This window comes from Cladosporium halotolerans (assembly GCF_011745625.1).
Source record: "Cladosporium halotolerans strain TM138-S3 chromosome Unknown Sca18, whole genome shotgun sequence".
Lineage (NCBI taxonomy): Eukaryota > Fungi > Ascomycota > Dothideomycetes > Cladosporiales > Cladosporiaceae > Cladosporium > Cladosporium halotolerans.
In genome coordinates, this window is record NW_027191469.1 from 452439 (window position 1) to 477475 (window position 25037).

At 56.6% G+C, this 25037-nt stretch overlaps 8 protein-coding genes across 8 annotated transcripts; 5 read left to right on the forward strand and 3 right to left on the reverse strand.

Moving 5' to 3' along the window:
* Nucleotides 1–721: 721 nt before the first annotated feature.
* On the reverse strand, nucleotides 722–2499 carry WHR41_06085 (uncharacterized protein). The gene is made up of 3 exons (XM_069374690.1): nucleotides 1821–2499; nucleotides 1556–1762; nucleotides 722–1502 (listed from the first exon to the last, which is right to left on the reverse strand). Exons 1-3 carry the CDS (start codon nucleotides 1951–1953, stop codon nucleotides 811–813), a joined length of 1032 nt encoding a protein of 343 aa, XP_069228829.1. The 5' UTR covers nucleotides 1954–2499; the 3' UTR covers nucleotides 722–810.
* Nucleotides 2500–2621: 122 nt separating this feature from the next.
* On the forward strand, nucleotides 2622–6228 carry WHR41_06086 (uncharacterized protein). Its single transcript, XM_069374691.1, has 2 exons — nucleotides 2622–3017; nucleotides 3072–6228. The coding sequence occupies exons 1-2, from the start codon at nucleotides 2806–2808 to the stop codon at nucleotides 5974–5976; spliced, it is 3117 nt and encodes a 1038-aa protein (XP_069228830.1). The 5' UTR covers nucleotides 2622–2805; the 3' UTR covers nucleotides 5977–6228.
* Nucleotides 6229–10721: 4493 nt separating this feature from the next.
* WHR41_06087 (uncharacterized protein) lies at nucleotides 10722–13357 on the forward strand. The gene is made up of 3 exons (XM_069374692.1): nucleotides 10722–11097; nucleotides 11156–12320; nucleotides 12377–13357. The coding sequence occupies exons 1-3, from the start codon at nucleotides 10783–10785 to the stop codon at nucleotides 13162–13164; spliced, it is 2268 nt and encodes a 755-aa protein (XP_069228831.1). The 5' UTR covers nucleotides 10722–10782; the 3' UTR covers nucleotides 13165–13357.
* Nucleotides 13358–13593: 236 nt separating this feature from the next.
* WHR41_06088 (uncharacterized protein) lies at nucleotides 13594–15692 on the forward strand. Its single transcript, XM_069374693.1, has 2 exons — nucleotides 13594–13756; nucleotides 13925–15692. Exons 1-2 carry the CDS (start codon nucleotides 13716–13718, stop codon nucleotides 15627–15629), a joined length of 1746 nt encoding a protein of 581 aa, XP_069228822.1. The 5' UTR covers nucleotides 13594–13715; the 3' UTR covers nucleotides 15630–15692.
* A 1012-nt stretch (nucleotides 15693–16704) lies between these two features.
* On the reverse strand, nucleotides 16705–17328 carry WHR41_06089 (uncharacterized protein; the record flags this gene model as incomplete). The annotated part of the gene is made up of 1 exon (XM_069374694.1): nucleotides 16705–17328. The coding sequence occupies one exon, from the start codon at nucleotides 17326–17328 to the stop codon at nucleotides 16705–16707; it is 624 nt and encodes a 207-aa protein (XP_069228823.1).
* Nucleotides 17329–18418: 1090 nt separating this feature from the next.
* Nucleotides 18419–19840, forward strand: WHR41_06090 (uncharacterized protein; the record flags this gene model as incomplete). Its single annotated transcript, XM_069374695.1, has 1 exon — nucleotides 18419–19840. One exon carries the CDS (start codon nucleotides 18419–18421, stop codon nucleotides 19838–19840), a length of 1422 nt encoding a protein of 473 aa, XP_069228737.1.
* Nucleotides 19841–20379: 539 nt separating this feature from the next.
* On the reverse strand, nucleotides 20380–21769 carry WHR41_06091 (uncharacterized protein; the record flags this gene model as incomplete). Its single annotated transcript, XM_069374696.1, has 2 exons — nucleotides 20871–21769; nucleotides 20380–20805 (listed from the first exon to the last, which is right to left on the reverse strand). The coding sequence occupies exons 1-2, from the start codon at nucleotides 21321–21323 to the stop codon at nucleotides 20380–20382; spliced, it is 879 nt and encodes a 292-aa protein (XP_069228736.1). The 5' UTR covers nucleotides 21324–21769.
* A 254-nt stretch (nucleotides 21770–22023) lies between these two features.
* Nucleotides 22024–24726, forward strand: WHR41_06092 (uncharacterized protein; the record flags this gene model as incomplete). The annotated part of the gene is made up of 1 exon (XM_069374697.1): nucleotides 22024–24726. The coding sequence occupies one exon, from the start codon at nucleotides 22024–22026 to the stop codon at nucleotides 24724–24726; it is 2703 nt and encodes a 900-aa protein (XP_069228735.1).
* Between the last annotated feature and the right edge of the window lie 311 nt (nucleotides 24727–25037).

The window sequence follows — 25037 nt, forward strand, 5'->3', positions numbered from 1 at the left end:
TTGGGTGGGAGGGTGAGGTACCTTTGCTGGGCGTGCGCGAGGGGAGTTGAGAGGAGGAGGGAGGCGAGGAGGGTGCTTTTTAGGGTGTGTAGATGGTGATGCATTATTATGGAATGAATTTGGCGTGGGTGTGTGCTTGTGAATATCGATCAAACGCAACGATTTTGGCTCAGTTATTTGAATAATATCGCCAATGAGCCTGAAGTATGTATAGCGAACCCATGGCATTTACAGGAGATGGCGGTGTTCTAATACTCGCTCCTCATGCACCTCCACGACATGGCACCCAGCGCAACACGAGACGACAAGACGTCCGTGCAGTACATATGGCATTGCTCGAATCCTGCATCAAGACATCCGTCAAGATCATTTGTCGTTCGTCTTGAGGGAGTCGCGCTTGCAAAGGCCGAGCAGACCAGGAACGTCAGCCAAGCTATTGGGGATCCACATTCGGCATGCTTTCTACCTCGCGAAGGATCGCGAACCTTGGTATCTCTGTCCTGTCTGATAGTTGTATACCCTGTCGTGCATTCAGCTTTGCTGTCATACTTGAGATTGGGACTGTGGGTATATCTGCTTGGAATTTGGACGAGCCGATGAGGGTTTCGTATAGAGAGCCTTGGGGGTACAGGGAGATGCACTTGGATAGTTCCCATACTCTTGAGGCCGCGGGAGGTCCTGTCGCGATTGTTACCAGGTCAAGGCGAAAGGTTTCAGACGATTTCCTGACACGAGGAGACATATCTGCCCCGCAAACGAACGTCGTTACAATCATTGACAGAAGACTCTATCCACCATTTCTGACTTAGCCTAGTTGCCACTACCAGTACCAGGCGTGTCCTCAATCTTGAAGATATACTTCACAGCACTGGCAGTGCCATCCTTCAAGTTACTAAGACCCTTCTCCACACCTCCCAGACCACCCCGAATGACTTCCTGCGGCTGCGCCCTGAACCACCCCTCCTCCAGGCCCTTGGTCAAAAACCTGCTGTGCACGTACCCAAAGTCCTTCAGCGGCCCATGGACATCGCCAACCGTGGTCGTCGAAAGCTCCACGCCCTGCTCAAAACCAGAATGCTCCTTACCCGGCAGCACAAACGTCACCGCGCCCTTCGGATCAATCACCTTCGCCAGGTTCTCGACCGACCCCTTCTCCGAGACCGCGTCGAACGCATGCAGCAGCTTCTGACCCTGCAGCGCGTCCTTGAGTCCTTGCACGACGGCTTCGTCGCCGGAGCGGTAGTCGACGATCGTGTCGCCTTTGCTGCGGTCGATGAGCTTCTCGACGTGCGCTTGCGCGCGGCCCGCAACGGTGATCAGCGGGTGGATGTTGGATTTCAGCGCGAGCTGGAGAGCGTAGTAGCCGACGGCGGAGGAGGCGCCGTAGATCACCAGGGGGGTCTTGGTGCCTTCGGCGGCGGGGAGCCAGGGTTCGGGGAGGCGCAGGCGCGCGTAAAGGCCGAGTGCGGCGGTCAGGGCGGCGAGGGGGACGGCGGCGCCCTCTGGTGGGAGGTGTTAGTTCATGTTCGCGTGTGACGATTTGTGGGATATTTACGCTCAAAGCTGATGTTCTTGGGCAGGAAGAAGGTGGTGTGCTTCCAAGAGACGGCGTATTCGGCGTAGCTGCCTCCAGGCTTCATCATTTCGTGGAAGGCAGCGACTCTGTCGCCCTTCTTGAACTCGACAACATTCTCGCCAACTTCGTGGACGATGCCTGAGATGTCGTCGCCTTGGTTCGTGTTTTCGGCGTTAGGGAGCAAGCCTGATCCGTACTTGTTAGCACAGTGGCGATTTTGAGGGGTTCACAGGACGAATAGTACCGGGCAGTTTCCAGTCCTTGGGGTTGCTTCCAGAGTAGATGACCTTGGTGATGACCTGGTCGGGGCCGGGCTTGGGGATGGGCGAGTCAACGATGTTGACCTTAGGGCCAGAAGAAACGAGAGCCTCCTTCATGGTGATATATTGGATGTAGAGTTTGCGTGATGTAGCTGTAACTTTACTGTTGTAAGAGATTTGGAGAGGAGTAATTCTTCAAAGGTTGATTCTGTGAGATATTCGAGAGAACCGTGAAGGTGGGTACAAGTACCGTCCAGATGGATAGTCTCCCCAATGCCTTCACCTATCTTATTTCTAAGCAGCGTTGTCGATGCTCGCTCATTGCGTCATCCTATCGATTGCCGCGGTCCTCCGTCCCCGCTCCGAGTTATGCATGGGGCGATCGTCGTTATCCTTCAAGTCGCAGATGTTTGTGCTCACCAACGGCTGCCAAAGGACGGTTGCGCAAGCGGCAGACGCGGTTCGCCATGCATTGCGCAGAATCCAGCCAATCGTTCGTCCCAGGTATGCCCTCGGCCCGTGACAGACCCGCAGGTGTTTCAGCTCCGTTGCATCCATAGTGCGCGCTGTAGCAGCAGCATGTCCGCGACCATGCCGTAGGTATAGGTCACGAGGAATCAGTCCATGACTGCTAAGAGAATCTATCAGATGTGGCATCCTTCGCGAATCAATCCTCGTCAGCCTCAGCCGCTGGATCGGCCTGCTGCAGCGGCGTTGCTGGGGCTACCGGCGGGGCCCGCTTTGTGGACGCCTTGGCGATGTTTCTACCCAAGCGACTAGCTGTTGCAGGCAAGTCACGGCTACTGATGACGGAGAGCTAGAGCAAGAAACGACCGCCAACACACTCGTTTGCACACTGCTGCGCCGACGCGAACATCCTCGACATTCCCTCCCCATCGATCGCCTTGCAGCACATCCTCCACTAACCTCCCGGCTGGCTGGGAGTGAAATCACGACCATCCAGCAAACATGGCCGCTGGAGCAGACGGCGCGTCCAGCATCCAGGTCACTGTCCGCGTGCGACCTTTCACCATCCGTGAAGCTGCTCAGCTCGCGCGCACCGAAGATGGTCCTCTTTTTCTCGGCGATGGCTCTCTTGCAGCCGCGCCTACAGTTCCAGCTCCACACCTGAAGCAGAAAGGCATCAGGCCTGTGCTGAAGGTCGTGGATGAGAAGTGCCTGTGAGTCGTGCTGGATCACCTACATGTTGGTCGTTTTGCTGATAGTCTTCCCAGCATCTTCGACCCTCCAGAGAACAACCCGGTTCAGCGATTCAGCCGGTCTGTTGTGCCCTCGGGAAAGCGCGTGAAGGACCAGACATTCGGCTTTGACCGAGTCTTCGATGAGAACACCACACAAGGCGATGTGTACGAAGCGACTACGAAGAACCTGCTTGATTCGGTCCTGGACGGCTACAATGCGACGGTCTTCGCGTACGGAGCCACTGGCTGCGGAAAAACACACACAATCACAGGCACTGCTCAGCAACCTGGCATAATCTTTCTCACCATGCAAGAACTGTTTGAAAAGGTGGAAGAGCTCAGGTCGGAGAAGGAGTCGGAGATTACCCTTTCATACCTCGAGATCTACAACGAGACCATTCGGGACTTGCTCAACCCTAACCTCGGCAACAAGCAGGGCCTCATGCTGCGCGAGGATGCCAACCAGGCTGTGTCAGTAGCTGGACTATCTTCGCACAACCCTCAAAATGTCCAGGAGGTCATGGACATGGTCATCACTGGCAACGGCAACCGCACCCAGTCTCCTACCGAGGCGAACGCGACTTCATCCCGTTCGCACGCCGTGTTGCAGGTCAATGTCTCTTCGAAATCCCGCGATGCTTCCGTCCAGGAACCCGTCACAATGGCAACACTCAGTATCATCGACTTGGCTGGCTCTGAGCGAGCCTCAGCCACGAAGAACCGTGGCGAACGCCTGATGGAGGGAGCCAACATCAACAAGTCCCTCCTCGCGCTCGGAAGCTGCATCAACGCCCTCTGCGACCCGCGCAAGAAGAACCACGTCCCCTACCGCAACTCAAAACTTACTCGCCTCCTGAAATTCTCCCTCGGTGGCAACTGCCGCACCGTCATGATCGTCTGCGTGTCGCCCTCGAGCCAGCACTTCGACGAGACGCAGAACACGCTGCGCTACGCGAACCGCGCGAAGAACATCCAGACCAAGAGCGTGCGCAACGTCTACAACGTCGACCGCCACGTCAAGGACTACCTCAAGAAAATCGACGAGCAGATGGCCCGCATCAACGAGCTCACGGCGCAGCAGAAGCAGTACGAAGAGATGGCGTTCGTCAAGTTCCGCAAGGCCGAGGCGAAGAGAGGTGATGTCGCGCGCGACGGCATTCAGAGGATCAGGGCTGCGTACGATCATTCTGCGGGCGAGAGGCAGGAGCGCCTCAACAATATGCGTCGCTTGAGGCAGGTGGAGCGCCGCGTTGGAGCTATCAGTGGCTGGATTGGGGCTTTCGACCAGGTGTGCGACAACCGTGAGGACGAAGAGCCGCCTAAGTCTATGGTGGCTATGCGCAAGACGGCGCAGGGGATCTTAGTGGAGCTGGAAGGCAGCAGGCAGCACTTCCACCAGCGTCTCGCGAAGAGCAACTGGTCGCGAGCAATTGATACCGCGCTACAGGATGGCTTGCGGCAACTGCAGGCGCTGGGTAATGCGGCGATGGACAATATCGAAGAAGCGTCGCTGCACAGAGAAGTCGAGGCACTGAAGGCAAAGGCCGACATTGAAGCGCATCTTGCAGTATTGGACCAGGAGAAGCTGTCGGAACAGGGCTTGATGCAAGTCATGCTGACAGCGCACTTCGAGACTATCGCCATCCTTAACCAGATCCTGCAGATGAGCGAGGAGGAGGCTATGGAGGCAGCACGTGAAGTGCTGGGCAAGCTTCTGGAGAGCTGCGCCGAGTCGGTTGGGCAGGTCATCAAGCCAGACGGTGGCCTCCAGATCACAGAAGCCATTCCCCCAAGCAAGGCCGGCACGCCCAGAAAGAGGAAACAGATGCCTCTCACTGGGCCCAGTCCCATCAAGTCCAAAGTCCGGTCTTCGATCGGCGGACAGGCGTCTGCTCTCCCACCACACATGGCTCCGCATATGGACTCCTCCTTCACTGGATCAAGCCCCGTGTCCAGTCAAGCGGCGGCGTCGCCTAAACGGCGTGTCAAGCTTGGTGGTGCTCGCAGAGGTGTAGTCATGACCAACACTCCGAAGAAGAAGTCGCCGGTCAAGAAGCGAGCTGTTCGCTGGCGAGACGAGAAGGACGATGGCGAGGGCGCTCTTCCTTTGGCGGAGTTTCAGGCTACTCCCAAGTTCCAGGGAAGTAGCCCTGCTTTGCCTCAGGAGGTCCTCAGTCAATCAGCCTCTGCAGTCCCTGAAAATGGCGCGGAAGCTTCTGAGAACTCAGAACCAGCCTCAAGCCCTGTGCCCGCAGCACCAGTCCCCAGCTCTGACCTCAGGAAATCAGGGGGCGGCCGTTTCGCAACCGGCTTCCTGACCAAGAAAACCGACGGCTCTCCTCCGCCACCCAGCCTCAACCTCGCCGCCTTCGCCAGCGAAGACGAAAGCAGCCCACTCCGCGAGATGGCAGCAAACAGCGCTCCCCGCCTCTCCTCTACCAACTCCCCCGCCCGCCACGCAACCCCCGACGACGAAGCCTCCTCCAGCTCCGACCTCGAGCGCTCCCTCGCAACCGACAAAGAAGCTGCCGGCGCCATCCGCTCCGCCATGAAGCTCAAGCGCACCTCCTCCCTCACCGGCCGCGGCTCCGGCGCGCACGCCTCCCGCCCACGCGACAGAGATTCCATCCACCGCCGCCGCTCGCCCACCGCGACCTCCCCGCCGCCGCCGTCCGCTGACGGCCACGGCATCTTCTCCGCCAGCCATGCGCGCCGCATGGTGAAGAGCGATCGAGAGGATGGCGCGTCCGGGCGCAATGTGCTCAGCCCACGCTCGGCGCCTGTCGTGAAGGGTTCGGGCCCGATGGCTGTTAGGAAGAGCTTGATGGTCGAGGGCACGCCGCGGGATGGTGCTCACAGGCCGCCGGTTAGGGTCAGTTCGGTCATGCCGGGGAGCGGGCAGAGGAGCGTGAGTGGGACGAAGGCGGCGTGGCGGTGAGGTTCCTTGCTTTTCCGTTCTTTGTTTGAACACGTCTTTCCGTTTGGTTCATTTTTCGTAGACTCTGGGATATGGGATGGCTCACGGCGTTGGCTGTTGTTGATAACGGTACGGCACCGTTCGGAGACTCTTCAGGGCGTTTTTGTTTGGGTACGATATTGCGATTGGGACAATGTTCATGGGCGTGGCATTGATGGCAGCATGCATAGACTCGCTGGTATAGCATGTTCGAAGAATTGTACTTTATGTGGACTTCTGTCTCTTCGTGTGGTCCCTACACGAGTTCCACATTCCTTGAGGTTGGGGAGCAGGTGTCGGATCTCTTCCTTCCAGAGAAGGCTTCTGGGTGCAATTCCAGCATGTTTTCTTCATCTGCAAAGGCTGCTACGTGTTTTTGCTGGTGGAGATGAAATGGATCTGTTGAGAATGTCTACTTTAGCAGTGATATTGATCTCGTTCAGCGGTAGACCACCGGGTGTGGTGAACACGGTAGCGAGGTTGTCCTTGCCTAATATCCAACGAGTAACAACATCTCTATTCTCCTTCAATTTCTTCATCAAAGTTGTATTGGTTCTCCTTCATTTGCAAATAAAAAGATATCGAATTATCAGGCCACAAGAAAGGCGCCCGGGGTATCTCGGAATTCGGACTTGCGCCATCTGTCCAGCCCACATACCTCTCCCTTGCCCAAACTTTTCGCCCGTCTCCAGCCTGCATATTCAAGGGTGTCATGGAATTTGCATTTGCGCCCTCCGTTCCACGCACATCCTCCTCCCTCGCCCAAACTATTCCCCTTACCCAGCCTGCGTCAACTCCAACTCCTCTTCAACGAAACTCTCCAGCTGCGTCAAGGTGAACCCGCAAGTCGCAGACTCGCCGCCCGGGCGCTCCCACAGACCGGGAGAGGGTGGACACTGAGACTCGACAGACTCATATGGCTTAGTGTCTGCCGCCACATATCCCGGTCTGGACCCTCCACTAACTCCATAGGTATCCTTCAGATTGCTCCGAGTAGTGTTATTCTCTCGTCTACTAGGGATCACATCCTTCCCATCCGCCTTAGTCATTGGATAGATAGATAGACGAGGTGATAACTGGAATTTTTCGTCGGGCTTGTCGACTGGCACCTGGGCCTTACAGCTCGGAGTGGGATCGAGTTGCTCGATGTCGTCTTCCGTGAGTTCGAAGGAACCTGAGCTAAATGAGCTTTTCCTAGAAGGCTCTTTGAGCGCAGTCGCGGGAGCTTTGGGAGGTGCGCGCGGTGTATTGGGTCCTGTGATGAGGCTAGACTCGGTGTTAAGGTCGCGGGCTATTTGGGAGCTGGAGTCGAGGAAGTCGTGCCATTCGAGGTCAGGCGAGGATTTGTGATTAGCTAGTGGTACGAAGGTGGGCCCGTGGGAGGGCTTGGAAGTTACAGAGGTGGCGCTAGAGTCGAGCAAGTTGTGCAATTCGGTGTCGGGCGAGGATTTGTTAGTAGCTGGTGGTACACAGGCCAGCCTGTGGGCGGGCTCGGGAGGTACGTGGGCGAAGCTGGACTTGATATTGGGTGGTCGGGGAGGAGGAGGCATGCTTATGGCGGCCTGTGACATTTCGTCTTTCGTACTAGGGTTGCCAGTGGGCGAAGGAATTCTCTCAGACGGTTGCAATGCTTCGAGCAGGCTGTCGTCGTCCAGGTCCTCGAACTCATCCTCGTTAAGGTCCATTGCCTCGTCGGCTCGTGTGTCCTTCGTCTCTTTCCGTTCGTCCGCCGACTCTCTCGCGTCCGCAATCACTGGCCCTCCAGCACCCTCCCCAGCATCCTTCCCCTCCATCTCATCGGCCCTCTCCGCCACCGGCACCGCCGGCTTGCGAAAGAAAGCCCCCAAATGGCACTGACTGCTCGCGAAGCCAAACTTGTCGCATCGCCTCTGCGTGCCCAGCCGCGCCTGCTCCTCCCTCTGCGCCTTCTCCTGCGCCGCGCGCTTCTTGGCGGTGTCCAGGCGCGTTGTCTTCTCGCGCTCGCGCAGCGCCCATGCTCTGCGGTCAAGCTGCAGCGATCGCTCTAACTGTTTCTGCTCGCGCTCCGTGAGGGGCTGCTCGCTGCGGGTTTTGTAGGCGGCTTTGGCTTGCTTGAGCGTTTTAGCTTGGGGCATCTTGCGGCGTTTGAGTGGCTAGTAAGGTCGGTTGCGGGGGCATTGTTGGGTTGCGATGAGCACGCGTGCTCGAGTGCGTGAGGTATGTTGGTGGATTGGAGATGGTGGAAGGAGGAGCTTGCAAGTTTGTTGGCTTGGTTATTTGACGTTGTTGCCTGCCCGCTGGCTGGCTCGCGGGGGCCGTTTGACTGATGCAACCACCGACTTTGGACCCACAAGGCATGGTCTGTTGACACAATGCTTGACTTCTTTGAAATGTTTGATAGGTTCCATGGATTATCCGTTTTCTCCCACTCAGCAAAATATCCCTAAACTTCCTCATATTCAGCTGCACGGGGTAGCTCACCGGGCGCTGGGGAGTGATTTAATTGTACCCAGCTCTCACTCGTATGTGAAGGCAGTGACTGACAGTACTTCATCAAAATTGACTGCAATACATTGCCACAGATATCATTGGATTGCCTTTCATTGAGCGTCAAAGTGATCCCCGAACTCGAATCGATCAGTTCTCCCTGCGACATCTTGCCTGCGTATCTACTGTGGCGATACCTCGTCATTCACTTCCGGGTTGGCGAAACCAGCTGACCCAGCCAATTTTCACACGGCTTGCGATAGTCCCTGTACTTCAACCTTCAGTTGATCTCCTCAGTCCAATGACTGCTGAGGCCCCCTATCGTAACTTCTTGGCCCAAATTTCGGAAGTGCTGGCTGATAGGCTGCATCTTGATTGAGCTTGATGCAGAGGGGAGAGAGATGCTCTTGGTAGAAATGCAGACGTCGGCAGAGGCTCTCCAATCTTCAAATACGAAATGACGTGCTACCATCCCCCATGGACCGTCCAGATCTGATACTTCCACGGAGAAGGACGTGAAAGTGACTGCCTCAGATATGAAAACAGACCGTTGCGAGGTGGTGGAATTAGTGCACAAGGTGCGGCGAAAATGGCACTGCTCTTGCTTTCTTCGAGGAAAATCGATCTGTTTGTCGATAAAGAGTATCTGAAATATCACACGGCCATCGAGCAAGCAGCTGACTCATAGATCTACACATTGCAGTGAATATTTTCCGCCAGTCAGCCACGTGGGCCTTCTAGCGGATGTGATTGTCATGGGCGATGATAGAGGCTGAGGAAACGGGAGCAGGGCCGTGAGTGATCAAGAGCCATTTTGGTGTAGATTGACTTGACCATGATGAAGAATAGTCTACCAATAAGCATCAGTGTCATGAGAAACATTATACCTACGGTCTATCATGAGGTGTTGGAGGTGAAAAGACGCTGTTCTGTCATTTCAAGTGCTCGCAGTGTCAGTCAAGCATGGTCCTTCGCTCCTGCGCCAACACTCCACAGTTCGAACCGCCCAAAATCACTGCCTCAAGAGACTCTTGATAGAAGGATAGCAAAATAAGTTGACTTAACCATCAGATAAGGTGTAATTACCATGCATTGCGGCGACGATCATGATATGGTGACAAAGACCAAGGAGCAAACGAACGTAGTGTTCGAGAGCTGAGTGAAAGTCAGCATTGCGCTGCTACAAAATGGGACGTCAAAGTCGCATTTCCTGACGCGGGATTCGAACGCAAAAAAATATCTGATTGTTCAGGGAACAATTCTCGTGTTTGTTTGGTATGGAGGGTGGAGGGGTTGAACTGTCTCTTTTGGCGTTAGCAACCTCACGAATTGAACGCGTTAACCATTGCGACACGACGCAGCAGCAAGTGGCAGGCAGGCAGGGAGGCGAGACGGAATAGGAAGTCCGACACGCCTCCCTGACGTAAAAGGGACAATACAACATTATATATCGATTGGCACAGCTAGGGGCCCTGATGAGCTGGTTTGCACGCGCAAGTGATCCCGTTGGTATTGCATCGAAGGCATTGCGCACCTCGCAAACTGTCGCCCTTGAGGAGACACTGAGCATTCAGAGCATGCATATTTTCCCGTTCTTGTCTTGAAGCAGGCGCATTGCCTGAATGTCACCACAGTTTGGTGGTCGATGGCCGGGGGCTGGATTCATTGACCTACCTACAAACACGCCAGTGCTGCCTCCATTCGCCGCGCAACTTCACATATCACTGCATGCTGCTGCTATAGTGCAAAGTATCGAGCTTTGCAACTCGTTCCCTGCATTAACGTGCCACTGAGCCTTCTGCAGAGGCATGCAATCCAATCCTCGCAAGGCAAACGAGAGCTGGTGAGAGATAGAGAGTAGCTGCGAACCTTCTACAGGCCGCACCAAACCTAGCATAGCATGATCCTCTTCGGAAAGATGTGTTTACTCACGCCTCCTGCTTTTGAGTGCGGGAGGAACGTATTATCCTCCGAATATCTGTCTTCTGAAAGGTTACAAGGCAGGAGTAAGAGCCAAACGCTGCACTGCATGAGTACCCTCAAGGAGTGCACTTTACTCCGAAAAAAGAAAAACCGCACCAAAAGAACGAGAACAACAAACATAATCCATCACCTTCATCAGCATGCCTTGACGTGAAGTCTGGATCTACCATGCTGGACCATTCTTGGCGCATCCTTCGGCTAGCCTTCCGCCAGAAAATACCCCGCGCAAAAGCGACGAGTCATCCGTTAACGGCGATCTTCCTTGCCTTCTATCTCCCCGACCTCGCAGCTGTCAAGCCCGAGCGACATCGGGACGCAGCACGCCTCGGAACGGTCAAGATGTCGTGGCATTCCGGCACCCCGTTTGACGGCTCCATCGACCCGAATCAGCCGCTCGTCGGGGGTAGTGTACAGTCGCCGCACCACGGTCTGTCTGCTATCTCGCCGACGCTGCAGCAATATCCGTCGTCGTCACGCCAAGGCTCTGCAGCTGAAGATCTTCCAGGCAGGAAGAGAAAGAGAAGCTACAATGGCGAAGATGGCCCGGAGAACAACGTGGACGACAGTCTGATGCAAGACTCGCCCTCCAGCGCGTCCAAAGGAAAGCATCAACCAGGCGTTAAGCGCGCATGCAACGATTGCCGACAACAGAAGGTAGGTGAAAATTCGCGTGATGAGTCGCACGCGTCCTGGTCGCTGACTTGCCTTCTAGTTACGATGCAACGTTCAAGCAGGTGGTCCTGGCGAGTTCAAGCCTTGTTCGCGATGCGTCAAGCACAATCTGAACTGTTCGATCGACAATGACTTCAAAAGACTTGGGAAGAGGGCACAACATGAAGAGATGGCGAAGGAGCTGGAGGCGTGCAAGCAGAAGCTCGCAGAATACGAGGCTATGGGGTTGATCCCAAGTCAAGCAAAGCCTGGATCGGCTTTGAACAACAACGCCTTCCCCCAACAGCAGCCAGGCGGACCTGTCACAAACATGTCGAATGCGCCTTTCCTGGGCCCAAGCGAGGCTGCCGCGTCGCGAAGCCTACTGGACCTCAGTCAAGGATACCGCGAATTGCCACCCTCAGCCATGCCCTCAATTACACCAGGAACCACCATCATGACACTTGGTGGTGTCACCATCACGGAGGAGCACCTCAAGCAGCTGTTTGACATCTACTTCCAGCACTACCATCCATTCTTGCCAATACTGAGCCCAGACCTTATGATGAAGGAGATGAGGCTGGACGCATACTACAACCTCCACCCGTTGATCCACTGGACTGTAATTGCGACTGCTGCTCGCCGTTTCAATCCGCGCCCAGGTCTTCTAGTTGAGATCCAAGGCCATCTGACAGACATGCTTTGGACGACGCTATCGCAAGTACCACAGACGTACCACGTTTGCAAGGCCCTCGCGCTGCTATGCTCCTGGCCGCTTCCAAACTCATCAACTTCGCAAGAGCCTACGATGATGCTTGCAGGCGTCATGTTCCAGCTCGCCATGCAGTACGGTCTTCACCGTCCTAGTCATGCGCAAGACTTCAGCCGTTTCCGCATTGATTTGCGTGAGGAGGACATTGCGGATCGCCTGAACACGTGGGCATCTGTGAATGTTGTTGCACAGAATGTGGCGACTGGTCAGGGACAGCCACCTCTGGCTAGGTGGGCTTGGTACACATACGGTCTACATCTTGATCGCATGAAGCGCGAGCTCGATACGCGGTGCCGTATTGAGAAGTTCATCGACACGGTCACCAGGACACTCTTCACAATGCAACGAGACCACATTGTAGAGGTCGATCAAGCACAGCGGGGCCTGTCTATCGATATGTACTCCAGGGAGCTGGGAGAGCTTGAGACGACATTACTTTCCGCAGGAGCTTCACGTATGTTCCCAAAGATTGCCAGGAATTGGAACAATACACATGCTAACTTGCAACAGACGTTGAGCTACTGTACCTGAAAGCAGCAGGCTTGCACCTTCACTTGTCGGCGTTCTTCGACAAGCCCACGCAGCCTAATTACCTTGCCGAATTGCGGCATGTCTACATCGCCGCCACGAGCATGCTTACTGCTGTGATCGATCTGCCACCAGACACGCTGCTTTACGTGCCACGCTACATCGAACAAATGATCCTTGCTGGAGCTGTCACTCTTCTGAAGCTTCTCAACTCGTCATTCGAATCGCACGTCGATGTCCCTGCTGGCCGAACGCTCTTCTCTCGCTCCGTCAACACGCTTCGACAACTCAGTGTTCGCAGCAACGATCTTCCACAGCGTCTTGCTGAGGTCATGGCGCAGCTATGGCACACATCCAGTGCGAGCGATCAACGCATGTTCAACGGCGAAGATGGCGCTAGCAGCTTGAAAGATGACGGGTTACAACTCAAGGTCCGCTGCCGCTCATCGCTTTCCGTGCTCTTTGATGCCATCTGGCGCTGGCGACAACAGGTCGGCCAAACGGGGCGAGAAGGCCTTGCACAGGCAGTCGAACACCCGACATCTGTTCCTGCCGATAGCCACGGTCCAAACAGCCCCAACGCAGGAGTATCAGGCGATACGGCTCACGGACTCACTGGGTTCGACAGCAGCTTGACCGGCGAGATCGATCCTCTGTCTTGGGAAGGCAGCTACGGCAGCAATGCCGTGTTCGATCCGTTGAGCTGGGCTCTGGATGGCAACTTGCAGTTTTCTTCGACCTTCGGCGGAGCGGATGGTCTGGGATTTTAGAATGGTTCCAATGCATCTCACAGCCGGTTTTCTTACGATGGGCAGAGCTCTATTTTTCGTTTGAATCGTTCCACGCTGCGATGGCTGTGCGACACGCCGATTCCCTACAGATGAACGGTTTGCAGAAGTGTGGCCCGCTTCAGAGAGCTGTACCTTAGTACATACATAATGAGACTTCACGACGTGCCTGAGATGGTGAGCCTGACGTGATCTTCGTGCAAGCTTGACCTGAAATGCCTTGTCCTTTACCTGTAGCACCCATTTGTCTTCTTTCATCGACCACTGCCCGCCTGGTTTTGTGGGGACCCGAGGCACGGAGGCTGGGAACCCTGCTTTTCTGGGGGCCCACACGTTATCGGTCTCCGCCCAAGCTTCCCCCACGTTTGATCTCGTTACCTTATCAATGCCGTGGGCCGAGAGCTTACCTCTCAGCCGAGTGTAGGCGTGGTCGGTCAGTCATGTCAAGCACTCCTGTCATTTCGTTCTTGTCTCCTGCTCTGACAGAAACATTCCACTTGAGCGGCTGAGTGCTGCTGCAAAGCACACCCGAAATGTTACCTCCGTTCGATTACTTTGAGCACAGGGCAGCTTGGTGAGTGAGCTCCATCTTCCACCTGACAGATTGGACGATCTCGACACGCGCATCCCACGCGACACCCACGAGGATGGCTTGATTCCGGAGCTTAGACTCTGCAGTGCATTGCACTTTGATCTCATTGCACATGTTGAATCCCTGCTAATTCGCCCTCTTTTCGAACAGCAATCGCAAGCAATCCGAACGCGCCGCCCGACTTGCGAGCCTGCCGTCGCCCTACCACGAATCTCTCACCGCCAATGACAAAACGATCCTGAACGAGCCCATTGACAAGCTGGTGCAAGATGTGCAAGAGAAACGCAAAACGGCGATCGATGTGCTGCGGGCTTACGGCAAGGTCGCTTCCAAGGCGCAGGACAAGACTAATTGCCTTACTGAGGTGATGATCAAAGAGGCAGAGGGCTGGCTACAAGACGGTTCGATCAACCTGCAAGGTCCGCTGGCTGGCATCCCGGTCAGTCTGAAAGACAGCATTGCGGTCGGTGGCTTCGATGTCAGTGTTGGCTACAGTGTGAACACGGGCAAGCCGTACCCAGTCGATGGAAGCCTCGTCCGTCTGCTCAAAGCAGCTGGAGCGGTACCGTTTGTCAAGACAGCTCTCCCTATTACTCTTTTGAGCTTTGAATCTTTCAACGATGTTTGGGGCCGGTGTCTCAACCCGCACAACACCAAGTACTCGCCGGGTGGCAGCACTGGAGGCGAAGGTGCCCTGCTTGCTTACGGTGGCAGTAGAATCGGCATTGGATCCGACGTAGCAGGCTCCGTCCGCGCTCCAGCTCACTTTTCAGGATGCTACAGTATTCGCTGCTCCACAGGCCGATGGCCCAAGCAAGGCGTCAACACGTCCATGCCCGGCCAAGAAGGCATTCCCTCCGTCTTTTCTCCCATGACCCGGACTCTGCTCGATCTCACCTACTTCACTCGCTCCTTCATCCAACTAGAGCCCTGGAAGTTCGACCACTCCGTCCACCCAATCCCCTGGCGCAACGACATCTACCAGCACTACGCAACCGAGAAGAAACGCCTCCGCATCGGCGTCCTCCGCACCGACAACGTCGTCGACCCCTCCCCCGCCTGCTCCCGCGCTCTCTCAACCGCCGTCAACGCCCTGCAATCCGCGGGTCACGAAATCGTCCCCATCGACCCACCCTCTCCCTACCGCGCCCTCGTCATCGCCTCCAACCTCCTCAACTCCGACGGCACGCAGACCTTCCGCTCCTACTTCCGCACCGGCGAGTCCGACGACCCGGGCGCCGCCGCCTTCGGCGCCTACATGCGGCTGCCCCGCGTCTTCAAGTGGTTCTACTGGGCCTGGACGAAGTACGTCCGGCGCGACGAAGTCTACGCCGGCCTGCTCGAGCACTGGCACGGCAAGAGCGCCGCGCAGCAGTGGAGCTGGGTCGCGAAGCGCGAGGCGTACAAGGCCGAGTGGCACGACTGGTGGAACGCGTTCGCGCACCCGGACACGCCGGGCGTGCAGGACGGGGCCGGGCTGGATGTGATTCTGGCGCCGCCGAATGCGCTGCCGGCGACGCCGCACGGGGCCATGAAAACCGCGGCCGCGGCGTGCGGGTACACGTTCATGTTCAATCTGCTGGATTATGCCGTTGGTGTGCTGCCGGTGACGCATGTGGATCCCGCGGTGGATATGACGACGCCGACGGAGGCGAGGGCGGCGATGGGGAAGAATGCGGTTGCGAGGGGGATTTGGAAGTACTATGATGCGGTTAAGATGGCTGGGTTGCCGGTGGGCGTGCAGGTTATTGGGCGTAGGTTGGAGGAGGAGAAGGTGCTGGGTGTTATGGAGAGGTTGGAGGCTGCGTTAGAGAGCAGGGGGGAGAAGTATAAGTTGTTGGAGGGGTATGAGTGAGATGGAGGTGCTTAGTCGAGCGGAGGTATTGCTTTAATGAATTCTACAATGATCTTAAAGCAATTGCCACTCTTTCTGTTCTTTGGAACGGCTTGCTTCCCAGAAACTATTCAAACGACCTCTCACGATCCAAAGCCCAATCAACTCTCCAGAGATCATCACATCTCACGTGCGATCGCCGCACCATGGTTCTGTCTCAGATATATCGACCCGCGCTAGCCCAGTGACGACAGCGTCCCACGACCAGTCCATTGGTACACCATCAGGACGCTATTGGCTGCATTCCACGCGCCGCTAACAAATGACCAGATTCTCCACCGACAACGCGGTTTCTGGGATCAATTGGCGCCAACTGATCCGTCCTGATTCGCGGTTGGCCCAGCTTCACGACCGACGCGCTGGAATCGTCGCCGTGGCATTGGGAATGCAGGGCGGTGGGAAGTCAAGTTGGCAGAACCAAAGTTGGAGACAAGACTAATGTTCGTGGCGGAAAGAACAACTTCTTCAGTCTAAACACCTCCCCGCCCCCTCGACCCTCCTCACTCTTATCGGCCCCCTCACGTCCCCTTCAGCTGCCATCACCACTTCGCCCTTCTGCAACACCTCGCACTCCCCAGCATCTCTCAGCTCGAAAGCCATCGACCGCAGCCCAGGCATCGCATCCCGCCAGCTCTCGAACCCCAGCTGCCGGATCTCGTCCGCCGACAGCGTGCGAGCCACTTCGGAAGGGCAGAAGGTCTTTGGCGGCTGGCGGGTGCTGAGGAAGTGTGCGAAGCGCGTGGAGAGCGGTGAGGGGGCCATGTGAACTGATGGATTGTGTTGTTTTCCGAGAGTGAGCAAGTTGCGGTCGGGGAGGTTCGCTTCGTTGGCGGTGTGACGGCGGGAGGGACGGCTTTGACGTGTCCCGGGTGGAGAGGCGGGCTTGAGCGGCTGTGGTTGTGGAGCGGGGCGGGGCGTTGGAGCTGCTGGCTGCAGTGCCAGCTCAGCATGCAGGCGAGACGCGCTGATGCGCATGGGAGAGAAGCAGAGCGTGAATCATTTACGTATGTAGCTTGGTAATCAGCATAAGCAAGCGCTACGGATCCAACATCTCCACGCGCACGTCGGGATCAAGCTCGTCGAACCGCCAGCCTTTGAACTTGCTTTCCAACAACGCCCGTTGCTGCTCCCACGCCTGGTGAACATTGAGCATTTTGAGTGATTTGATGGATACCTCTCCGTTCTCGATCCTGAAGCCCCATTCGAAGCCCAGAATCGGCCGCACCGCCTTCGTCATCAGCGAGTCTTCGGCGTAAGCCAGAAAGCTCCAAGCCGTCCAATCGATATCTTTCCTTTCCAGCCTTGACGGAGCGTCGAAGAGCTGCGGTTCAGGTCCAAACCATGCAAACGGCGTGTTAAGAGTGGAAGCTAAGGGTATCGGATCCATCTCCCATTCTCCAGGCACTGTTGCTGAAGGACGTTCGCGCGTGAACTGGATCCATCCGTAGGTCGCCGCGTAGCCGGTGTCGTGGGATGCGTGGATTTTTGCGCTGCAGACCGGGAAGCCGAGAAAAGCTGAGAGAGGTGCATCAGGGAAAATGAGATGGTAGCCAGTTTTTGCAGGGTCGTCGTTGGGGCGCAGTTGGATTTGGAGGAGGGTTGAGTTTCGGCGGGGGACTTTGAAGGAGAGTGAGAGGGCTTGGGTGTTGGAACAAAGCATGATCTCAAAGAGCTTCAATATTGTCTGATACCGTGTGAGTGATTGATCAAACAGTACACGAGCAGAATACTATGAGATTGCTCCAGAGGGGATAGGTCAGCGGTTTGGTCAAGTTTGATTGCCGAAGATAATGGGGCGGAGCAGGCAACTATTTAATGATCGTGAGTCAGCCGTGTTCATAGCTCGTTTGTAGTCCAGAGTTGCAAGGCAGACGCATTGTGATCGCAGGCAACGATAACAGGCATTGACACGAGAACGGACATCTGTCAAAGCTGACAACCACGCTCCCACGACTTTCCACAGGCGGGATGGTGAAACGACGACCCTGCAGATGACTTGCAGATTCTGGCTCCACAAGCCCGGCTTGTTATCCCCGATTCAGGCCTGACGATGCTACGACCGTTGAAGGCTGGCGGCGCAACTGCCAGATGACGTGGGAGGAAGTGAGGTGTCGAGACGAAGGCACGGAAGCTTGTCAGACAAAGGCAAACGCGACAGACGAACGTGAAACGCGGTCGATCTGACTCTACCGGCGGGCTGTCACTCCCAATAAAGTACAGCAGTCGGCGGGCATCCACCACTCGGGCTGCTCCGCTCGGGCAGCCTCTGACCAACGCCCGGCGCAGGTCTGAAACACTGGCCTTGCCGCGAATCCACCGCGTCCCCGGCGCGAAGTCGTCTAAGTGCTCCAGTGGCTCCCTCGCCTGCGCCGCCTAAAAATAACACTGCCATCGCTGCCCACACCACCTGCTGCTGAGTGCTCACAGTCCGCGTGCTGTGAACCTCGCCGACCTCACTTCCCCCTCCCCTCCGCGCCCTCGCCTGCACGTGCACACACCACCCACCGCGGTCCCGCGCCGCTGCCCCCCGCCGCACTGCGACTCTGCCCCGCCGCGCGCGAGAGCCCGCCGCCTGTTGTTGACGCACCCTTCGATCCCAGTCGCGCCTTCCTCACCTGCGCTCTTGCCCTCCGGCGCAACCTCAGCGCGCCGGCTTGGCCCCACGAAAGAATATCCCGCCGTCGCTCTCTTCCTCCGCTTCCTCCTCCTCCTCCTCCACAACCACGATCACGACCACGACACCGGCCACCATGGCCGACGTCGTCCCCCTCACCACCTCCCCCGAGGAGATCTCCGGCGGCCTCGCCCAGCGTCCCCGGCGCGAGCGCCTCCCCAGCTTCGACCGCGGCCGCATGTCCACGCAGTCGCAGCAGAGGCTCAGCTCGCGCCCGCAGAGCACCGTCTTCCCGGCCTTCCACTCCAGCCTCACCTATGCGCTGGTCCGCGACTTCGCCTACCCCGACTTCCACCCAATGCACTATGGCCCGCCGCCAGAGGCCCCGTCGGGCAGCACGACCCCAGGCTCCGAGTTCAGCCAGAGCCGCCGCCTCTCAGAACCGCTAGATAATGCCTTCAGCAGCAGCGGGCGCGCAGGCCCTTGGGGCGGGGACGGCTACCTGTACCCCGAGAGCGACGACGTGGAGGCCCTGCCGAGCACAAGCTTCGGCGACGAGGACGAGGACGTCGAGATGCGGCGGAGCGGGCACCGCAGGAGCCGGAGCTACAACAACATCGCGGAATGGGATCGTGGGCGCCGTCGCGAGAGCCGCGAAGGGGGCACAGGAGCCAACGACTCGATGTTCCACTTCACGACCTCACAACTCGATCCGGCAGGCAGCCAGAGCCTGCGTCATAGCCGCGGTTTTACGTCGAGCAGCTCCAACCCGAACCGCAACTCACACTTCGCCGTCCCCCCATCCGCAGCTACCCTCTCCGCGCGCGCATTCAGGAACTCGCATCGACAGTCACGCGACGTTACCGGACGGGCATCAACAGGCGGTGACGAGGACTTCATCCCCCTCGACACGGAGGCATCGACACACGCGCAATCACCACAACGCGCAAGCATGGGCCCCGAAGACGAGCTGTTTGCAGGAGAGAGTCTGGCGCTTTACGCGTTTGAACCAGAGAACCCGAACGAGTTGCGCCTGCATGAAGGGCAGATCATTCTCGTATCGTACCGTCACGGGCAGGGATGGTTGGTTGCAGAGGACCCGGCGACCGGAGAGCAGGGCCTAGTGCCAGAAGAGTACGTGCGCCTGGTGCGCGACATCGAAGGATGGGATGCCGAACGCGGAACGTTCATCGACTCGGGCGGCGATCTGGACCTGGAAGAGAACCAAGAGCTGGCAGATGAAACAACACAGTCCGACCTCTCGACGCCACAACAGGCCCCAAACAACGATGAGCACGAAACTACCCAATCAACCCTCCCATCCTCACAACACGCTCCACACAGCGACGGCGAGAACACGGACTCCGGCAACAGCAGCGACGCCATCACAGAGAGGCCGAACAGAGCCATGCTCGCGGAGCCACCGGACGTAGACCATGAAGAAGGTCTGCAAATGAAGGACGTCAGCGCCAGCCCCCAGCGCATCAAGGGCGTCGAATCGAACGTCGAAAAGCAGGACGACGAGAGACGCCAGGACAGCGGGCACGCTGAGAAGTGATTCAAGCATTCTGCAGTTCTAACAGCGATGGAACTGCTATCGAAACGAGTGAAACGTGTTTACGTGCATTTTCAACATCACTTTGCGACGACAAAGTGCAACAATTTCCAATTCAAGCCAAGGGGGTCATCAATGATTGTTTCTTCAGCAATGGAACAGAGTCACTCAAAGGTGCTTGATCGACCCCCAGGCATCTGAATTAATCAAGGGGGAAACGAAACGGACAGATGCAACAACGACACTTGGATGCGGATGCGGCGACCTTTGGCTATGAACTCTTCAGGAAACCAGAAAACCTGCATTTGTTCTGTATAGCGAGCGTTTTGGCGACAGGATTGAGCATTAGCATTAACCAGCAGTCTTGCCGGGCGAACCAGGAAAAGAGCGACCCATCCGCATCAAGATAACTCAGATAACTGACCCCCAAAGAAAACCCGTTCAAAGTCCATCAAGAACCATTTGTTTCTCTGCCGTCTCACTCCCACTGTGAACATCTCTCACCTTTTCAACCACTGCCTCCTCCCTGCCCAAACCACCTCTCACGCCTCCCCCTTCCCCCCAGCGCCCGCAGCTTTCCTCCCCTTCCACCACAGCACCGGCAAAACAACACACCCCGTCGCATACAACACGCAAAGCGCCACCCCCAGCCCCCACACCGCTTTCGTCTGGAAGCACTCCGCCCTCCCGCTCCCCGCCCACCCGGCGAGCCCCATCACGGCACCCTCGCGCCCGCCCGACGCTAGCGCCATCGCGAACGCCCACGCCGATTCGGCCGACGACGCGGCGCTGGCGCTGCGGATCGCGCGGCAGTCGAGGTGGCTGAGGGGGCGGCCGAGCAGAATGCTGACGGTCGTGAAGGCGAGGAGGAGCAGGGCGTCGAGCGCGGTGAGGATCAGGAGCGTTGTGGACGCGGAGGAGTAGAAGAGGGGGAGGGATAGGAGGGTGTAGAGGGCGGCGAGGGAGGCCTGGGCGTTTTTAGCGGGTTGAAGGAGGGGTTTGGGGGTGAGAGGGGGGCATGGGGAGGACGTACGATGGTGAGAGTGCCGACGATCTCGCGCGGCGGGTCGATGTTGCTGGATGTGAGCTGGGAGACGAAGTTGGCGGTCATGCCGACGATGGCTACGATGGCGACTAGGCTGAGGCCGCGGGCGATGAGGAAGGTTTTGGCTAGGGGCGCGGAGCCGGTGCTTGCGAAGGACATTTTGGGCGGGTGTCGTTCTGAGGTGGATCTGAGTTTGGTCTGGTTTCCGGCTGGCGGAAAGGCTGGATTTGATGAAGGATCTGTTGGGTGCTTGCCAGCAAGCGATTGGTGGGTTGTCTTGAAAGTAAAATAGGATTCTTCGGAGCACGGATCGTAATCCGGATGAAGGCGCTCTCGAGAAAGAAGCAAAGAGGAAAGATAATAGGTAAAGGAATTGGGCAGGTAAATATGCAGCGTCGTGGTGTAGGATGGTGGAGTAGGATTGGGACTGGGTAGCGACATGCAGAGACTGTCTTATACCTCGTGACACTTCGCGACAGCTGGAATCGTTGCATGATGCACGTAAATAGCAGAGCAAAGACTGTGTGGCCAGACGCGTTGATGTTTCAAAGCCTGTCGCTGGAAGCGCCGCTCGCAGCCAATGCCGGACGAGGTCTGACTTGGTCGGCGGCTACAGGTCGACGAGCTCTCGCCATGCTCAAACACAATCGCAGCGCTTCTTGTACCATGGTGAGTCTCTTAAGTGGCTCAGCTCCTCAATCTGCTTCATCCTCTCTGCATTTACCGTGTCCTGGCCTGTTCCAACCATGGAGAGACCTCACGGCGGCTGCGGAGGCTCCAGCCGGTGGCAGTGTAGCTTTTCTTTGGCGCTAGCACAGAATCATAGCATCATTGGTCATCAAGACTCTCATCAGAACGTGTTTAGCGATGGACAGCAGAAATTTGCTGAAAGGCTTGGGTCTGATCTTGCTCAAACGCGTGGTGAAGTTCAAGAGGAAGATGGTCAGGGACACGCCAAGCCGCAGACAGAAGACGGACTTCATCCGGCGCGTTGGGATGGAAGACCAGCCGTGTTATTTCTCCACTATTAGCCCATATCCTCCTTTACGACGCCGTCACTTTTCGTCCTTGATCCATAGTATGAGTATTCGGGCTCAGATCAAGTGATGAAAGGCAGGCAGGTCGCCAGCACGGCGCCGCTATGAATAATGACCCCCTCCGCCGGAGCTCATCCATGTCGGTCGGTACTCCTAGCCACATACCTAGCGCACCGCCTTTACCGGCTCCTCGACCATTCCAAAGGGCTAGAGATGCGGCAAATAGGATTTTCGGCTACACATCTAGACCGCCAAGCCCCCATGGTGAGCAGGATCATGCTTTCAGCATCGTGAACAGGTTTGCTTCCTTGGGCGCTTCGCAAAACGCAACGGCAAGCCACAGAACCGGTCTTGAGATTAACACTGTCTCGATCAACGAGAGTGGTAGCCATGCTTTGCTTGGTGGCAAAGAGATCTTCAAGACAGTGAAGGTCGAAAATGGCGTTTGTGTCGAAGACGTCAACTTGCGGACAGCGATTCGCAGCACGCCTACCCAAGCATCAGGAAAGATCAGACAGATCTACAACATCGATATCGACGATGTTGCTTGGGCAAAAGGCAACTCCGGAGACTATGTTGCAGCTGCGACCTCCAGCGGCAAAATCATTCTATACGACCTAGGCCATGCTGGACTCCCCGCCGCTCAGCTGCATGAGCACTATCGACAAGTTCATCGGATCACATTCAATCCGCACCGTGGGAGCTTGCTGCTTTCTGGTAGCCAGGATGGTTCGGTTCGACTTTGGGACGTCAGAGACGCGCGGCGGCATGCGGGCAGCACGCAGAGAACCAGTACGCCAACAACCAGCAAAATGCAAAGCAAGAGCAAATTTGCCGGCCAGAGTGACAGCGTCCGCGATGTCAAATGGTCTCCCACCGATGGCGTCGACTTTGCATTCGGAACCGACAGCGGTTGGGTCCAGATATGGGATATGCGCAATCTGAAGCAGCCCAAGATCAAGATCCCGGCGCATGTCCAAGCGTGTACTTCAGTCGATTGGCATCCAGATGGCAAGCATGTCGTGAGTGCCGGCCTTGAGAAGTTGATCCGCGTCTGGGATGTATCGTCGAACAACAGAAAGAAGCCGGGTTGGGAGATCAAAACGCCGTACCCGGTGTCGAATGCGCGGTGGAGGCCTCCTTGCGAGTCTTCTGTCCCTGGTGAATATGGTGCTCGACAGACGACTCAGGTTGTTGCTGCGTATGATCGGGCGCATCCGGTGCTACACATCTGGGACTTCCGCCGGCCAGCGTTTCCCTTCCGCGAGATGACGCCACACCCTGAAGCGCCAACAGATCTTTTGTGGCATTCTCAAGATCTTCTTTGGACCGTTGGTCGCGACGGAGCATTTCTGCAGAGCGACATTCAACACGCTCGTAAAGTCATGGATAACTTCAGCGTCAATGTCTGCGCGATCTCGGCAACTGGAGAGCTTACTGCCGCGACCATGCAACGCCTTCCGAAACGCATACTCAGTAAACCGCCTCCTTCTGCGCCGACATCAGCGCCTAATGAACAAGTCAGTTCGAGTCCGGATCCCGGCATCATTAGTCGAAGTTGGGCAGACGATAGTCTTGACAACACCTTCTTAAGTGCGTACACAGACGTAAGACGTGAGCGTTCATTCAGCAAAAGCAGTCGATTGTCGGCCGCCAGCACGCCTCCCCATTCGCTCAGCAAATCTCGTGTTGCTGGTCTTGAGCAGGCGTTCGGCCCACATAAGGCGCATCGTCCTCAGCAGGACACATGGCGCATACAGCTACCGCATCCGGCATTCCACATTGATCCTGCAGTCACAGCCTACATTGCCAGCAATGCCGACGTTGTATTTGAAGAATTAGGCGCTGAAGACAAAAGCCTGGCCAATGTTGAGGAGGTCTTCGCGCAAAATGTCAGAGTACACGCAGAGGCTGGAATGATCGACCTGGCTGAGATGTGGGAGCTAGCAGGACAAGTCACATTGATGCACTTGCGCCGGCGGGAGGAGCTTCACAAGGCTCAAACCAAATCCGCGAAGCCTGTCGCTGTCAAGGTCACCAGTCCATTAGAAACCCGCAGCACGGAGGTTTTTGCTTCGCCTCCTGACAACCTCAAAGCAAACGCTAGAATTGAAGCTGAGGAAGGCTGGATCTACGAGCTCGGTGGGTTCTTGCGAGAACTCATTCGCCTGAACACCGGCGGCGAAAGGCTGAGTCCACAGACGGCAGCTCACCTTGTCTTAGTCCTCGGCCCCTGCCTTCCAGAAACACGCCCTCTTTCTCGCAAGGCAGCAGAAGCAGCTCTGGCATCGTACACAGAAGCCTACGAAGCAGGCGGGTATGAGATAGACGAAATCCCTGATCTTGTCAGCCGCTGCCACTCCCACTTAGTCAAAAGCGGACTCCAGCCCCTACAAGTGGAGAGCATCATGTCCGCCTATCACGAGCAGCTCCTCCAAAATCGCCTCTCTGTCGAAGCCGCAGAGCTGCGCAAGCTCTGCTACCCAGCCTTTCCTGCCGTCTACGAGCAGGCGCCACGCGATACCAGCGTTTCCCTCGCCTGCGGCTCTTGCTTCAAGCCGCTGTCTGCGAACGCTCAAGGGAAGCCACGGTGCGAGTTCTGCAGCGAAAAGCCGCTCGCTTGCCCTGTGTGCTTCCAAGCTCGAAGCCCATTTGAGGATGACCCTGTTGGCGCTTCGCTGCTGGCACTGTGTTTACTGTGCAATCATGGTGGACATGCGGCCTGTCTGCGGCAAATGATGGTGGATGAAGGGCTGGAGGGGTGTCCGACGGATAATTGCTTGTGTGATTGTGCAAGGGAGTGTTGAAAGATGAAGTAATATATTTGGCTGGGGATCTTGACTGCGACCAAGAAGGACCACGCCAGTGAATGAGACTCGTTTGCTGGATATTTGCTATAATACTAGCTCTGCCTTAAGTTTCGTTTCAATGCTTTAGTAGAGCCGAATGGTAAGAAAGTCGTGTTCGTGCGCATTGATTCTGTCAAAGTACCGCTCCTTGCATCTGAACTCCACGAACAGTTCTATTGCAACCTTCTGCACCGTTTGTCACTCAAACACTTGACAGTCTTGTTTTCCAAGCACCTGAGCTGAAACACTAGCTTGATCGGCATCATGTT